This window comes from Clarias gariepinus, chromosome 23 (assembly GCF_024256425.1).
Source record: "Clarias gariepinus isolate MV-2021 ecotype Netherlands chromosome 23, CGAR_prim_01v2, whole genome shotgun sequence".
NCBI classification, from domain to species: Eukaryota; Metazoa; Chordata; class Actinopteri; order Siluriformes; family Clariidae; genus Clarias; species Clarias gariepinus.
The window spans coordinates 13,115,308-13,133,069 of record NC_071122.1 but is presented as its reverse complement, the minus strand read 5'-3'; the positions used below and the strand labels follow the sequence as shown (position 1 = coordinate 13,133,069).

Genomic DNA, 17,762 nt, shown 5'->3' with positions numbered 1-17,762 from the left:
TTGGCGTTTTAAGATATGTCGTAACAACTTCCTTCCGTCCTAACAACTTCCTGCTCTGCTCGCTGTACTGAAATGCGCATGCGCACTTTTTTTTTTTTTTTTTTAAACCCACACGCGCGCTATGCAAAGCTGACCCAGCTACAGCGGCCACTATGGGTGACAGTCGGTAACTTATTAGCGTGGTGAATGAATTTAGGGGTATCTCCTCCTCCTGCTCTGGCGTCACGTTCTCTCCTCTACAAAGGCTACATGGAGACACCGAAACGACCGGGCACGAACAGCTGAGGTCGTCTTGGTTGTCGGCGATAAGGCGAAACGGAGGCGAAATGAAGGTGTTCGGATCACTTTTGAGGTCTGCGAGCAGGTTGGTTGCCCGGCAACAGTCACGGAGGACGATGTGCTTGTCCGCATCGCCCAATAGAAAGGTAACGCATTCCTGAACGCCTGTGTGCTGTGGGCTAACACGGCTGAAAACTTAGCATTAGCACTTAACGCTAGGGTATGGTGACATAATGCGATGTTTTTCAGAGCTGCCTGAGCTGTGCATGGGTTCGGAGTTTTAATATCACAGCTGGAGTGCTAGATCGTCTGTAGTATAAACTTGTAATCTTTTGGGGTGGGGGGTGGGGGGGCAGTTGTTGATGATGATGATGATGATCATCATCATCATCGTCATAATCATCACTGACATGAGGGGAAATGATTCCTCATAATGACAAATCAAAATGCCTAACCATTTCATTGAGACAAACATAGAGAAAGATTCTTTTTGTTTGTCGATTTGTTTGTAAAACCTCACTCCTAATAGTTTTCAGACGAGATAATTGGGTATATTTTAGGACTATGAGAGAATCAAGTCATAAACCAAGCGTTTTCAGTTAATTTACACCAATCTACAGTTTTTCTTTTGTCATGAGATAAAATATTTTCATCAACAGTGGATTGGTCATATACAGTCTTTATTTAACATGTATATACTAAATAACAAGGGTTGTCCTGATCCCTTTCCCATTTTCAGTCTCATTACAGTTCCTTGTTTGACAGGTGGGGAAATCAGAGCTCTGAGCATCAGCTTATCCGACACTGACACTCTGGCTGTGCCTAAGCTTCTGCTGTCTAGTTATGCAAAACATCACAGGAGTGGTTGTGCATCCTGTAGTTTAGACCGTTTGTGTCCAAGGGTTCACGTTCTTGACCGGTGTACATACAGTCGTAACATATTTAGTTGGTAAGGCCAGTTTTTTTGTTTTGCTGTATACTAAAGCCATCTGAGTTTCAGATTAACCAATTAATTGAACACCTGAATGTGTTAGAAGGTGGCAAGAAAATGTATCGTAGCTGGTAACACTTAATTCTTGGTTGTATATCCTTTGCCTTTTTGCCACCAAACAATTTCATTCTTTGCTTATAATAACTGCACAAATCCGACAATCCACTGACATAAACATACTGTTACATTGTTCTTTTTTTAATGCTTTTTTCAGGCTTGTACCACATCTTTTAGTTTTTAGTCTTTTCTTCAGTAGGTGAAGTAACAAAATGTCTGTTGACTTGGCCAGTCCAAGTCCTCTCACTGACTTTCCTTATGATGCAGTCCTTTGTTGTGTTGCTGCACAATGAAGTTTCCCCAAATTAGATAAAATACATTTCTCTGTAAATCAGCAGACAGACATTGGAGGTTGTTGGGAACTTTTTATTTGCTGACTGTTGTTTTGTCAGAACATTGCAAATGATTGTATTGGCTTTGCCCAATGCTTCTTCAATGGTTCTGATAGATTTTAATATTTTCTTAGTTTTATAAATGGCTTGCTTTTGTCCCATTGACAGCTCTATTAAAATGTATAAACCAAATGTTGGTTTAACAAAATCAGTCTTTTACAAGTGGAACCCGAAGTTGTGATCTATTGTCTCGTATTCATCTTTTGTTCTAAGACCTAGATGTTTTTATTTAATACAAAAATAAATAAAATTAGCCTTTGCCATTCCACTACTTTCAGAGGTACAATTTTGGATGTTCCGACTACCTTAAAACATACCTAAAACTACAACCAGCCTAAATTCTTAGTCATTAAAAAAAAAAAAAAAACAGAAAAAAATATCAAATGTAAGTTTATATATGATTATTTTCCAGATTTTACCATAAATGACCTTCTGTCACAACCTACCTACAAGGTACACTATATGACCAAATGTATGAGGACACAGCCATATGTATGTCATCATTTGTAACAATAATATTGAAAAGAAAATGTGGTTGATATTTGTTATTAAGCATGTAAACTACACAAAAGAGCAGTGTATGGATAAATATAACAAATTATAACATATACTTGTGGACTATATTGACTAATCATGACCACATAATAAAATCCAGAACCAAATAATTTCAGTTTAGTAATTACATAATAAACCAATATAATTAAATGCTCCTGCTTCTTCCCTTGTCTAACACCAGTTTTCAATAGGTAAAGTGCAGGTTAATTTGTTTTATTTCTATTATTCCTATTTTGTATTAATTATTTTTATATGAATATTTTTGGGCTGTGGAACAAGTCATCTGAGTTTTCAATTTTTCTTATGGGGGAATTCACTTTATTATACGAGTGTTTTGATATACAAGCATATTATGCACGTAATCTAAGGTTCTAACAGCTATATTATCAGAGCTAAAATATTATTTTACTGATATTAAGATATGAATAGACAGGACAACTGTGATAAATGAATCATAACAACTGATACATTGACGAAAGTTCATGATATACATGAGAAGAATTTTTTTTCCAGATTTAGTTGTAAACTGCATAAAAGAAGAATGCAACTTGGGTATTTGTTACACAGACAAACAGAAAGGAGAGAAAGAAAAATAAATATATTTTTTAAATACCTAATTTTTAAATTATTATTATTAATATTGTTATTATTATTGTTATTAGTGTTAAAGAACACCAAAAAACATTTACTAGACATGGTGATTAATATATAATATAATATATGAAAGTAAATGTGCAATGATGAAGGGAAATTGGCATTAGAAATAGATTGTTTAATAATTTAACAGTAAAGGTAGTAGAAAGAGAAATCAGTATTAAATTAAATCAATTAAAAAAGAAAAGTTTTTTAGGTGTAACTTTTATAGTTACCCCAGGAGTACAGCTATAAGTGTCTTTTGTCCGAGTTAACATTTGTTTGCCTGAATAAAAGTGTCCTTTGGGACCTCTACAGTCTAATATTCTTCCTCTGTTTAAACAGTACGATCCAGGCTTCGGCTTGCTGTTTGACATCGATGGGGTTTTGGTACGGGGAAGGACGCCCATCCCGGCAGCCAAAAATGCTTTTCACAAGCTGGTGGACTCTAATGGCCAGTTCATTGTTCCTGTGGTTTTTGTCACGAATGCCGGGAACTGTCTGCGGCAAAAGAAAGCCGATCAGCTGTCTCACATACTGGGGGTTCCTGTGAGTACTACTGAAACACACTACATAACAAGACACAGATAACACAATGTCATTTTAGCACAGCGTTGATAGAATTTCTCGATTTGGTCACCTGCCAATTCACACCCATCAGCTACCTCTCCCTTTTCATCAGAAAGCTGCTGAACAGGGAGGGTAAAGGGAAGGGTGACACACTCAGAGGAAAAAACTGTCTGCTTTTCATGTGCATGTACACAAATGTCCATGATTGACTAGTGTCAACAGGACAAGAGTACTGGCCTGTGTCTCCACTTTTTGGCTCCACCAGCCAGTTTTGTGTCTGGCTTCAGGCTACTGTTAGGTAACAGACGCTTTTCTAAATGACCACTTGGGGCCTTACTGTCCCTTATTAAGGAATGGCAACAGAACTGACCCATGATTGTTTGCGACGACAAAAATGAAGAATTACATTTTATGTCAACATGACATTTTAAAATATTAGTTTATTTCATTATCATGAGTAACAAAACGAATGTATGCTAAGCCACAGATAGTGGACATTTTCTTTTCTCTGAACATTACAGCAGCATAATTATAGCAGGCTACTAAATAGTGATGCTCGGCTGAATTCTTTCTTTTTTATTTCAGAATTTCTGAGAAAACCTATTTGGTTAATTTTATGGGGGGCATTCAAGTTAAACCTGGATAAAATCTCTTGGGAATGCGTAAATCTAATTGACAAGCACATTTTAGTAATGAGACTCTTGGCTTCAGTAAAACAATTGAAAGGTGCAAATAAAAAAAAAAAAAGACCATACGATTGTTAATTGATGTTCTCGGACGAGGTGGCGATTGGGATGCCTGATTCTTGAAAACTGGTGGATAACTTGTTGCCAACGTGTGGAAGAAACGAATCTAAAACTCTAGACACAATCATTCACGAACACCACTTGTACATTATAGAAACTCAGTTGGGAGTTATTGCCATATCCCCCTTATAGTCCTGACCTCGCTTCAAGCTATTTCCACATATTTTACAGGTATTAAAGGAGTTTCTGGGGGGCTGACGTTTCAGAAATGAAGCAGGCAGTTTGGTCATGGCTCTGGTGTTCTGAGAAAACGTTCTACCTCGATGGTATCCGAGCACTAGTGAACCGCTGAGTAATTGCATTAATGTAGCAGGCGATTATATAGAGAAATCAAGGGACTTTCCACTCTCATAGCTGTATTCTGTCATAGTACACAATCAAAAGTCCCTGTTTGACTTTAGCACCTCTTTTATAAAAAACATAAATATATACAGATCTATACAAATGTTAACTAACATATTAAAAATGTTTACAGAAAACATATTTAAAGTGTTACAGTAAGCATTTTGTAATGAATAGTATCCTTACTTTTTCCTTTATAACAGCTCACAGAGCACGTCCCTTGTACGATTTAGCCCCATCCTGACATTTTCCTTCTAGCATTTTTATATTATACATATCATGATCACTTACACCTTGCTTTGGTATTTTTTTTAACTATTTTTGTACGGATTTTGTCTTTAGTTTTAGTTAAATTAATTGTATAATCAAAGTGAATAGATATTTTATTTTTGTAACATTATTGTTGAGTACTAGTGCTAAAAAATTGTCTTTCTCTTACAGATATCACAAGACCAAGTCATGTTGTCTCACAGTCCTCTTAAAATGTTCAGAAAATATCATGACAAGTGTGTGCTGGTATCAGGACAAGGCCCAGTGCTGGACATTGCCAAAAAGTATCCTTTCATTTTGTTCCATATAAATTGTGCACAGTTATTACAGTGTTTATAACTATCTATATAATGTATATTTTCAAATTACCTCATGATAAAAAAAGGCAGTAAATCTATCATGTTACTGCACTCTGGTTAAGTGCAGGGTGATGCATGGGTTGATCATGAAAATGAAACACACTTCCAAGTCTCTGTCTTTGAAAGATAATCTACAGAAACTGGAAATCATTTATTCATTCATTCTAAGTAACCGCTATATTCTGGTCAGGATCGGAGTGGAGCCAGAGGCAACTCAAGTTATGTCCATCCAATCTTTATATGGAATTATTAATACAGTAAGCAGAAGATCTGATCTTTTTTGTCGTTTGTGGCATCTTTGTCGATACCATTTACCTTGAATTATACTTGAGTTATGTACTGCAACACACTTTTGAATGGAATTACTAAGTCATTGCTGCTCTGAAGTGGTGAGGGATTCCACTTATCCCTGACATCCACTTTTACAGTACAGATTATCAGCAACACTCACCTTTGCTACATATGACAGCCCATCTAACAGCCCAGGCCGAGTTCATGATTGATAAACATTAGGAAATAACACGAGCATAGATTAGATTAGTTTTGTGCAAGCTGTGCAGGAAAGGTGCTTATATATGAATTAAGCTCTCTGTGAGTTACATACACCAGTGTCTTATTGTTCAGTGTTGGTGTCTTATTGTTCATTTATTACTCCACACCTGAGTAATAAATCTGTTAAATGGGATAGTCATTAATAGAATATTAATGGATACTCCATTAATAGTCAGAAATTGAGTCTTACACAGTACACAACCCTGACACTCCCATATTCCAGGACGATTAGGCCCGATGCTGCCCATGCTCAGGGCCTAATCTTTTAGTTGTTCTACAACCCTGATGAAACACTGTTTATCCTGGCCCGGTAAAGCAACCAGAACTCCCATAGAAAATTTTTTAAATTGGCACACTCAGGCCTAAAATTAACAAACTTGTAGAATTTATATTCAAGAAGATTGTCAACATTATGAAGGCGAAAAGAAGCAACTGATATAAAATCTGGAGCAGGGGGAGTTGTTTGAGATATTTCATTGGGCATGTTAAACTAAAATGTCATGGGCAGGATGAATCCTCTGGGGAGCTGGTTATATAAGCATACAGATTTTAATAGTATGAAGAGCAGTGGAGTGGACTGTTATATGTGCAGTATGTTACATGAAAAGTGAACATTATGGTTACAACAAGATGTGCTGAATTAAAAATAAATAAATAAAGCATCAGTACCTTGTCCTTGGCAATGGAAATGTAGTGGATAAGAGTAAATATACATACTGATTTAAGGCAGTAAAGCAGGAAATTTGAGCATATAATTTTTAAGTGTTTTCTTAATATTTAAACCTACTGTATTATATTTAGTTAGGACTGTCGCCTTACACCTCCAGGGTCCGGGTTTAATTCCCAGCCAGGCTAGATTCCAATCTCTGTGTGCATGAAGTTTGCATTTTCTCCCCGTTCTTAATGGGTTTTCTCCGGTTACTCCGGTTTCCTCCCACAGTTCAAAGACATGCAGGTTAGGCTAATTGGCGTTCTCAAATTGGCTGTAGTGTGTGAGCGTATGTGTGTGTCCTGCGATAGATTAGCAACCTGTCCAGGGTGTACCCCGCCTTGTGTCCTAAGCCTCCTGGGATATACTCCAGGCCCCCACGACCCTGAATACAGGATAAAGCGGTATAGTCATATATGATGAATGAGTAAGTGATTATTTTATTCATTACTATTTATCACAGTACTACAAACCAGCACCACAAACCCCTAAATCTAAATATTTTAAGAACTTATTTGTGACAGTCCCACATTCCAACTTTTTCTTTAACCTGTTCTCTCAGCTTGGGCTTTACCCAAGTGGTCAGTATTGATATGGTAAGAGAATCGTTCCCCCTTCTGGACATGGTGGACCATAACCGACGACCAAAAGTGCCGGTCAGTTATTTGTGTCATTTGTCATATTGTGTAGTCTTGCAAAACAATTGCTTGTAATAATATTAAACCTTAATTATAAGATAATTGCAAATAACAACAGCAACAACAAAATAACTCTTGGACAAATTGCACCTGGAGTCATTATAAATGATGCCAGTCATAGTGAAGGTCAAGGAGCTTCCTAAAGTTCACTCAACACTCAAAGAAAATACTACAGTGTCATAGTAAAGACCTTATACATTCCTGTACACTACAATTGGCTTGATAAGATGCAGGGTAATGGGCCACAAAATTGAACTGCAAAATACTTTTTGCCATAGAAGTCTTAAAGCTGTAATTCTAAACAACAGCTGCACCAACAAATTAGTAATAATGGTCTTTTGAAGTTAATATACTAAAAGTTTAGAATATATTGAATTATATGATTAGATTGGGTTGACATAGATTGGTATTAGATGAGATTGTTACTTACCAGCCAGTTTCTCATTCATTAGGTGATGGTTTTTGTCTGTAATGTATGGACAAGAAGAGTAATCTGGTTTATTGTTACGCATATATTATTATCATAAGTATATATGTATGTACAGTAGATCTTCCTTTCTGCAGACATTAGTTCTAACCTGAAACTGGCTAGCATATGCTAACTGGAGCATAGTTTTGTGTTTCACTGTGTTTGGAGTTTCATATAAACCCTTCAGGAAGACATAGCACAGAATGTATGATGATGAGCCAGTGCATTCATTTTTTTATTATGTAGCTCAGGATCTCTCTATTCAGTTTTGGACCAGGTTATCCATTAAGTTGATTTTCTTTTTTGTAATTGCAGTCCTCTCCTATTCTGAATCTCCCTAAAGTTGAAGGTAAAATCCACTTGTTTTTTAAATTGATTTCTCTGCTCTCTCTCTCTCTCTCTCTATCTATCGCTCTCTTTTTTCTGGATTAAATGTAATAACTTATATTATTATATTATAACAGATATTCATAGGCTTGTTTAAGCAATAAATAATATTTGTTGTGGGTTTATACACTCTCCATTTTTTGTAACATTCGAGGGGTGGTCATGAATTTGTTATAATATCTAATATAATATATTATAATAATCTAATAAAAACAAACAGTCGTGAGCTTAGTCCTTTTCTACATATCCCCCACCTAAGGCGACACACTGCTACAAATGATGGATGAATTGGTGAAGACTGTCTCTGTCTCTGAAGAAGCCTTCTTTTTGGCTTTTGAGGAAAAGTTTCACCTCAGTAATCACCTCGTCGTCGTCAAACGCCTGGCCTCTTCAGATGATGGAAGAGGAAGAATTCACTAGGGGGAGTAGGATGGAAAAAAAAAAAAGAATTTTGTGCCCCAAGTCACCCGCAAGTTTCACTGTTTCATAAGCTGTATGGAGACACTGCGCCAACACTTAAATTTTTTCAACCGGGTGCCATTTTGGTTTAGACCCTCTAGCGACATCGTGTGGATCTGTTACACTGGATTTTTTTTGACAAAAAAAAAAGCGGTAAAAATGAAGACGCCAATAAAACAATGCAGAATACAGTAACATAATTTATGTAAGATGACAAGAGTTAACAAGGGTTATGGGTATGAACACCCATAATTCCAATGTTATTTACTTTGCTATTACAGCATTCCCCTCAGAGGATCTTATTTCTTATACACAACAGCAATTTGACCATAAATATTTTTAATTATTTAAAAAAACGGCACCTTACAGTTACATTTAATGTGTCAAAATGTCGATAAAACAAGTTAGTTTTGCACATGAAACCTTTGAGTTTAATAATTAAATTAATTTTAAAAAAAAAAGAATAAAAGGAAAAAACCTCGGATTATGAGTAACGCGGTTCACGAGTGTTCCGCAAGACGAGCAAAGATTTTTAATAAATTTTGACTTGAAAAAACGAGCGTTGTCGTGGTTTACGAGCACCGAGTATCATGTACAACACATGCGCTTCTTGTTTTGACCCCGAGCGTCGTGTCATCACAACTGAGCCAACGTTTTTTCTCTCTCTGGCGCTGCGGGTAATCATCTCCCTTGCTGGGTCTTAGTGCTCGTCTCTTACTGGTATAATCAACATCCGTGTGTATGTGTGTTTTTCTTTCTCTTGCGCTGCAGAGTGTGTGTGTTAGCCTATGTGTGCGCGCCTAATTTAACACCGCGCCGGTTCATACACAAACACACACACTCTCTTTCTCTCTCACCTTTACTGTGTGTCAGTGTTTGAATGTGTGTTATGAGTGTGTGTTTTTCTTTCTCTTGCGCTGCAGAGTATGTGTTGTGTGTGCGTGCGTGTAATTTGACACAGCGCAGGTTCGCACACACACTCTCATTAGTGTGTGTCATTGTTTAAGTGTGTGTGTTATGTGTGTGCGCGCGAGTAATTTGACACTGTGCCGGTTTACTCACTCTCTCTCTCTCTCTTTCTCTCTCTCTCTTTCGCCTTTAATGTGTTTGTGTGTGTGTGTGAAACAGAGAGGGGGTGCTTTACTTACACACAACCGGCACGGTGTCAAATTACGCTCGCGCACACACATAACACACACTCAGCAGCGCAGAAGAGAGAAAAACGCACACAGCACCTGGCGTGTAAATGGAAACACTGTGGAAACATCTGTCGGGATTTATTTTTTCTTTTTAAGGTAATGTGCAGGATAATTTGTTTTATTTTTACATTATATTTTGTGTTAATTATTTTTATGTATTTATTTTTTTGGGCTGTGGAACGAATAATTTCAATTTTTATTATTTCTTATGGGAAAATGTGCTTTGATTTGCGAGTCTTTTGGAATACAGTTCCGGAACGAATTATGCTCGTAATCCGAGGTTCCACTGTATTACAATAAAGCCATTAGTATAAACCTGTGATTTTCCTTGAGTTTAATTTATAAAAAAGTACCTTCATTTATTCAGCTGAGACATGATAAAACGTGTGTTAAGGTTACTGGGTAATCAAGCTACATAAAATTAAAATCCAGAATACTACAGTGCTCTAGCATTGCAGGCATGTAACTTGCTGTAGGCCTTTGGAAAACAAGCAAAAAAAAATTATGCTTAAGATATTGAGATATTAGATATTATTCATGAATGAAATTTCTGCCTAATACTAATGCTTCTTTTCCGCTTATTTGCAGCTGTGATCCTCTTTGGAGAGCCAGTTAGGTGGGAGACCAACCTACAGCTAATTATCGATGTCTTACTGACTGGTGGCAATCTAAGTAACCTGTATGAAACATCCCACTCCTCCCACCTGCCTCTCTTAGCATGTAACATGGACCTTATGTGGATGGCAGAAGCCCAGGCTCCAAGGTAATCCTTACATTTAGCAATTTGGGTAAACAAAGTAACACAAACAATAAAACATATGTAAAAATAGCTCGTTGAATGATAATAATGTAAAATTATCTTATGGATAGCAGTAGATTGTGCCAAATCTGTACCTTTGCTTTGTCCCGATTAGCTTGTAGGTTTAATATCATGTTTTAATTACCATGTTGACGAAGGCCTTTAAGGCTTCCTGGTAATTAATTAGAAGTAAAAGGTTGTAGTGTGGCTTTCACACCAGGATCATGTCTAATACTTTTACACACCTGTCCTAGGCTTGTTTCAATAACTCCATGTTCTTTGTGATCCTGTTGTTCTTTAACATAAACAGGTGTTATTGAATGTTCTGGGATCAAATGATACTTTAATAGCGTTCATGCTGACCTAAGGCACCATTTTTAGCTTTAGTGTTTTAGTCCTTTAGCAGAAGTGTTTTTCATGAAGCACAATTCCTGTCTAAGGTTCTCCCTGCTGCTCATTAAAAATTTAAATGTCTTTTAAATGTCATGTTGTTAGAATTGGTCACGGCACATTCATGGTATGCCTGGAGAACATCTACAAGAAGATCACAGGCCAAGACTTAAAGTACGAGGCGCTCATGGGAAAACCCAGCGAGCTGACTTATCATTATGCTGAGTATCTGATCAGAACACAGGCTGAAGAGAGAGGCTGGAGATTTCCAATCACATCACTCTACGCTGTGGGGTAATCATCTTATATTTATCTTTTTACACAAAACTTAGATAGATAAACTGACAGACAGACACTTCATTAATCCCAAAGGAAATTACAAATGTACAGTATCAAGTACAGTGAAACCTCGGATTGCGAGTAACGCAGTTTGCGAGTCTTCCGCCAGACGTGCAAAGATTTTTAATAAATTTTGACTTGGAAAACGAACAAGTCTTGGTTCACAAGTACCGAGTATCATGTATCACGCATGCGCTTCTTGTTTTGATGCCGAGCGTCACGTGATCACAACTGAACCAATGGTTTTTCTCTCTCTGGTGCTGCGGAATTGTGGGTAACTGTTAATTGTTGTCTCCCCTGCTGGGTCTTATCATTCCTGCACGCATGTACGGTTTTCTATAACACTGTGAACATGTATGTGCGCATAAAACATATTTTATTTTGTGTCAGTATGCGTGTATGTACAACAGCGTGTAAAGCAAAAAAATATAAAAAATTGAGAGGTTAAATATCCATTTACAGAACCCTCCTACTTTCAACTCACACACACACACTTTCTCTCTGCTCTACACAGAAACACTGCTCTGTAGCGATTCTTTTCAAAGGTAAACTGCAGGTTAATTTGTTTTATTTTTACTTTACAGCGGTGATTACGTTAGTGTGTCAAGCGTCATTAGAGAGATTTCTTGTTTATTTTTCCCGATAAAACAGCATTTTTGCTGTGTGTGTGTGTGTGTGTGTGTGTGTGTGTGTGTGTGTGTGTGTGTGTGAAAAGAGGGGAGGAAGGGTAACTGTAAGACGAGAAGGGGGACAGGGGAGCTTACTTTAGATTCACACACATACACAGCGCCTGCACGCACAAACGGAAACACTTATTTGTCAGGATTTATTGTTACTTTTTTTTACTTTAAGGTAAAGTGCAAATTAATTTGTTTTATTTTTACTTAATATTTTATGTTAATTTTTTTTATGTTTGGGCTGTGGAATGAATAATTTGAGTTTCCATTATTTCTTATGGGAATTCTTCGATTTGGTTTACAAGTGTTTTGGAATACGAGCCCTCTTCCGGAACAAATTATGCTCGTAATGCAAGGTTCCACTGTACAGTAATACAATAGACCTGTAGTTGGCCAGCAAGATCATCAAACCATGCTTTAAGTGAATGATTTAAGGAAAAACTAAGTATAATTTGTAATATAAAAAAAATTCAAACAAATAAAAAGAATGAGGTAAATATGTGCAAAGTAAAGGCGAATGAGGATGGTATAATCAGTGGATAGACTAGTGCAAAAACTGACATTGCAAAAAAGTGACAACAGTGCAAAAAGTGAGTGGTGCAAGAATGAGATAATGGAGGTCAATGCAGATCAGGGTACATAATGAGTGGTACAGAAGTCTGTTGAAAGGAGAGCTACATGAAGAACTAAGAATGAGTTGTCTTCAGTCACTAAAATGTCTTATAAAGCAGAAACAAACAGAACTGGCCTTGCCATTTAGATTTTTTCAGGCTGTACGCAGGGAATAAAGCGACAGTAAATGCCGATAATTATTCAAATGATATAATGATGTGGAACTCTACAGCAACACCCGGACCCGGTTTTGGACTGTTTGTAAAACAAGTTAGATCTTGTAAATATTTATGTAATAACCGCCACAATCAGACAATCCCTTAATAGTCTTTCCTTGTTTACTCACCATTGAAGAATGCCACTTCTCGTGTTACCAAGGAACTGAACTTAGAGTTTGCTGTGGAAAAAAAAAAAAAGAATTTCTTTACCGTTACTCTGGTAAACTCATTAAAATAATAAATGAGCGAACTAATCCAAACATAAAAGTTTATATTAGTGTCAAAGGTACTGGATTTTAAAATTAAATACATGAATCATGTCTGAAAATTAAACAAACAGCAAAAATTTAAATCCTAGTGAAAAAATTTAGAAATTTAGATTAACACAGACTCCTACCCAAAAACGTTTTTTTTTGGAAGTGCCTTTAAATATGTGTTTAAAATAAAAATGACTGGAAAATTTTGAGTTCAAACCAATCTAGCAGCCTCTCCTTCTGCTTCCCACAAAAGCTCGGCCTTCCCTGTTCAGAGCAGCTCACAGCTTTTGTTATGTAGATTTAGCTTTTCCCCAGCCAGAAATCACACTTTAAACTTAGTCCCGGAGTTGCAGACCCTGCAGTGTTCAAATTGCTCTGCATGACTATAATGAAATAACGGTTGTTGTCTTGTAAAGAACAGTAAAATAAGATAAAAAATACACATTTAGTAAAGAAAGATTATGTAGTAATTTACGAAAAAATGTAAATGTATTTATATTATTGCTTGTTTGGAATACACATGCAAACACACATACCGAAAATTTCAATTCTTCATAAAATATTATGTGTAAATTTGCTCTATTAACACATTGTTACTGAATAATAAATACACAGTCTGTACATGAGAGGACAAAAATCGATTTTGTTATGAAACGCAATTTTTTTGTTGTGTTGATTCATGTTTTCACATTGACTTCAAAATGGAGACACACAGGCTGAGGCTGATGAATACGGTATCTTATCTTTTCTTGTGCATGGAGTTTGCATGTTCTCCCCACGCTTAGTGCGTTTCCTTCTCCCACAATCCAAAGACTTGCAGATTGGGCTAATTGGCATTCCCAAATTGCCTGTAGTGTATGAGTGAATGTTAACCAGAGGTTTTACCATGGTCGTACAAAATGGCAATAAATGCAGTGGTCCCCATTGGCCTCCAAGGTCATTATACTAGATTATACCAGTAAGAGACGAACAATAAGACCCAGCAGGGGAGATGATAACTTACAATTCCGGAGCTCAAGAAAGAGAAAAAGCGTCGGCTCAGTTGTGATCACATGACGTTTGGCGGCAAAACCAGAAAAAGTCGTTTATTTTGCTCGTTTTTCAAGCAAAAATTTATTAAAAATCTTTGCTCGTCTTGCGGAACACTCACAAACCGTGTTACTCGCAATCCAAGGTTCCACTGTAATTGCTAAAAATGCTAAATATTGGCATTGATAATCGATTGACTCCTAGTTCACATAACCCAAACAGAACATTGTTACTTTATTTATTATACTTTATCTTAGTAGTTAGCCAGTCAGTTTTGTTAACTTATGTATGTAGCACCTTGACCCTGGAGGAACGTTGTTTCGTTTCATCATGTGCTAAACTGTATACGTTTGAAATGACAATAAAAGCCTACTTGACTTGACTTTATGTCCTCTGCCCACATTAGGGACAACCTCATGACGGACATCTACGGTGCTAATCTTTACAACCGCTACCTCGAGGAACGGTTGGCCAGGAAGTGTGGCAAAGCCATGCAACAAGCTCTGACCGGCACAGGATCGTTGGTCCCTCAAGATGAGGACATGGACAACGACTGGGAGAGCGAGTTAGCGTCTCCTTCTGCCACATCCTGCAAGTCCATCCTGGTGTGTACAGGTGTGTATAACCCCCACACGGAGCTGCTCAAAGACGCCAACCAGTGCATCAAAGAGACTGCGTTCCACGGACACCGCGACTTCCGCTTTGAGCCTGCGCTAATCGAGCCGGGCCATGTTGTCCAGGATGTCCACGCTGCTGTCGAACTTATTTTCGAAATGGAAAAATTTCCGACAGGGGTTTAGTCACATAAAAACACTGAATACAAGAAGCTTGCGCTTCTTCTCATTTGTCATTTCAGGTAACTTTATTTCAGTAAATATCTCATAGACAGGCGATATGTCTGTAAAGCACAACCAGATACTGGGGTAAATTAGACACATATAGGAACGATAAAGGCTTACAAGACAATAACGTCACACTAGGACCAGACAAAAATACATGAATTGGTCTTTTTTTTTTTTTTTTTTTTTTTGAAGTACTGTATGTTACTGCAAACCTTTTTCCCCCCACAATTCGCAGTAGCTTAACAAAAAAACAAGCAGAGACCAACTTGGTCATTTCAGTTATAATGCTTAGGTCAGGTTTTAGAATTTATTTTAAAGGTATTGCCTTTATTTTATTGTATTGTATTTTCTGTTTTATTATTTTCATCTTTAACAAATATTTTAATCCCAATAATAATAATCATACAGTGGTACCTCAGCATACAAATTTAATCAGTTGGAAAGAGTAAGGTTTTAAGGCGCAATTTATTATTGTGAAACGCATTTTCCAAATGCATGTAAATGCAGGTAATCCGTTCCTGCCACACACAAAAAATTACCAATACTACCAATTTCAACCTTAACTTATAATACTTAACCTTAACTTATATTACCTCTTGTCACCGACTGCTTTAAAAAACGAAACTGCAGGTGGCTCCGTTTTTTCTTGCTTCATAACAATCTTGAGACCCATGGTGCTATGTCTTCACTAAATCAAAAAAATTAAATGCAAAAAAATCTCGCAAAAAATATGGAAACTTGCTGCACTTGGCTTTCCACTGATGCAAACAAGTTTTGAACAGCTTCCAGACCTACTTGCAACCCAGGAGTTCGAGCGACTAGCTCGGTTGCTTGTGTGCCAAAATTTTAGTTCCTCAGACGACAGTCGAGGTGCTCATATGCTAAGGTAACACTGTAAATATTATTATTATAATTATTATTTTATTTTTTTTATAATTGTTTTTTATTAAATCAGCCTTCGGTCAATAACTGTTTGTCTTTAATTTAAATTCACAACTGTCCACAAGTCTTTATTTTTAAATCTTATAAGCTAAAATTTATACTGCCATACTGTTAAGTTTTTACTTTATTTGTATTTCGTTTATTAACTTATTGTAACATTTCTGCACTAATGTTTGGATAGGTGCGATTGCAGATTTGTTGTATGTGTTTTGTGGATGGACTGAGCACACCACTGAATTACTATGGTCTCACTTTCTTTTACAGTGCCTTACACAGCTGCAAGTTGTGTGGTATAATATGTAGTTTTGTCCTCTTGCACATTGTAATGGCACGTAAACTGTTCATTAATCTCATTTTGTTTATTATAAACAATGTTAATCCTAAAGATACAGGCAAGGAAGGTGACCTTATAGCTGAATGTTAAAGGCTCACTAAAAGAAGGCAAAACCACTGAAGCAGAGATGAATGAGTGATGAATTTCTTCAAAACTTTCAAAACTGTTTTAAGGTATTATGAAAAATGAAATAGTGATAAATGGTAACAACATGAAATAAAAATAGTTCCCTGAAAGCATAAAGGCATACAGTTTATTGGAATGTTGCATCCTTGTGTTACACTTATAAATTTTGCCAATATACATTATAGGGACAAAAGTATTTGGCCAAACCTGCAATGTAAATATATACACTTCAGTGTGAATTTGGTCTCCCTTATGCAGCTTTAACAGCTGCCACTCTTCTAGGAAGACTGTCTACAAGATTTTAGTTGGTTTCTGTGGGAATTCATGCCCATTCATTCTGTAGAGCATTTATGAGGTCAGGCACTGATGATGGATGAGGAGGCCTGGCTCACAGGCCCAGAGGTGCTTTATTGGGTTGAGGTCCTTGCTTTGTGCACCTTTTCCAAACTGTTGCCACACAATTGGAAGCGTAGAATTGTCCAAGATCTTGATATGCTAAAGCATTGAGATTGAACTTCATTGGGGATAAGGGACCTGACTGAACACCTGAATTCAATAATTAACCAGTTTGGCAAAATCCTTTCATCCACAGTGTATTTTAACATAGTGATAACTGGGTACCTGATATAATCACATGGCACATAAATTCCCCTCCAAGTCAAGTCGTCTTGACACGTATTACGTTGTTGTGTTGTCACTGTCACTCGTTTGCACATTTGCATGTGCACTGTGTTGTCTCTTACTTTTTTTTTAGACCTTTGATAGTTTTCTGTTAATTTGAAAATGTCAATCTGTCTTGTCTCAGCTAATTAGGTTTCTTAGTGAAACCTTAGTTAGTTTTGTTAATTTATGTTGTATGTAGCACCTTGGTCCTGGAGGAACGTTGTTTCATTTCACTGTGTACTAAACTGTATATGGTTGAAATGACAATAAAAGCCTACTTGACTTGACTTGACTAGGGTCAGATTGTGATGATTAGATGAATGGGTCAGAGGATCTCCAAGACTGGAGGGTGTTCCTGGTATGCAGTGGTTTGTACCTACCAAAAGGAAGGACATTCAGTGAACCACCGAGAGAGACACATGCGCTAAGCGTTCTCTGATGTGCACGGGGAGTGAAGTCTGGCCCTTCTGTCCTGATCCTACAGAAGCTCATACTGCTGATAAATGTTAATGCTGGCTATGATAGAAAGGGGTCAGGACACACAGTGGATCACAGCTTTCTGCATACACAGCTGAGTATGTGTAGATATCAGGGTGCCCATGCTTGTGAGCATCAGAAGTAGACCATGGACAGTATTAGAATGTGTCTGGCATAATCAATCACATTTTTTTTGTAAATAATGTGGACAGCTCTGTGTGTGTGTGTGTGTGTGTGTGTGTGATGGCACCAGGATGCACTATAGGAAGATGGCAAGCATTTGGCAAAGAAGCAACACTATATTATAATGCTCCCAGCTTCATATTATAT

The 17,762-nt window shown here is 37.1% G+C and overlaps 1 protein-coding gene across 1 annotated transcript; it reads left to right on the top strand.

Annotated features, from left to right (window-relative positions):
• Positions 1 to 196: 196 nt before the first annotated feature.
• On the top strand, positions 197 to 15,802 carry zgc:77375 (uncharacterized protein LOC402927 homolog). Its single transcript, XM_053483479.1, has 8 exons — positions 197 to 425; positions 3,253 to 3,456; positions 5,067 to 5,179; positions 7,078 to 7,171; positions 7,998 to 8,031; positions 10,316 to 10,490; positions 11,022 to 11,210; positions 14,455 to 15,802. Exons 1-8 carry the CDS (start codon positions 327 to 329, stop codon positions 14,846 to 14,848), a joined length of 1,302 nt encoding a protein of 433 aa, XP_053339454.1. The 5' UTR covers positions 197 to 326; the 3' UTR covers positions 14,849 to 15,802.
• The last annotated feature ends 1,960 nt before the right edge of the window (positions 15,803 to 17,762 follow it).

Excerpts from the sequence above, each read along its gene's own strand:
- zgc:77375 (XM_053483479.1), top strand. The coding sequence starts at position 327 with ATGAAGGTGTTCGGATCACTTTTGAGGTCTGCGAGCAGGTTGGTTGCC. Across the intron at positions 3,457-5,066 it reads CTCACATACTGGGGGTTCCT|ATATCACAAGACCAAGTCAT; the intron begins GTGAGTACTACT and ends TTTCTCTTACAG. Across the intron at positions 7,172-7,997 it reads ACCGACGACCAAAAGTGCCG|TCCTCTCCTATTCTGAATCT; the intron begins GTCAGTTATTTG and ends TTGTAATTGCAG.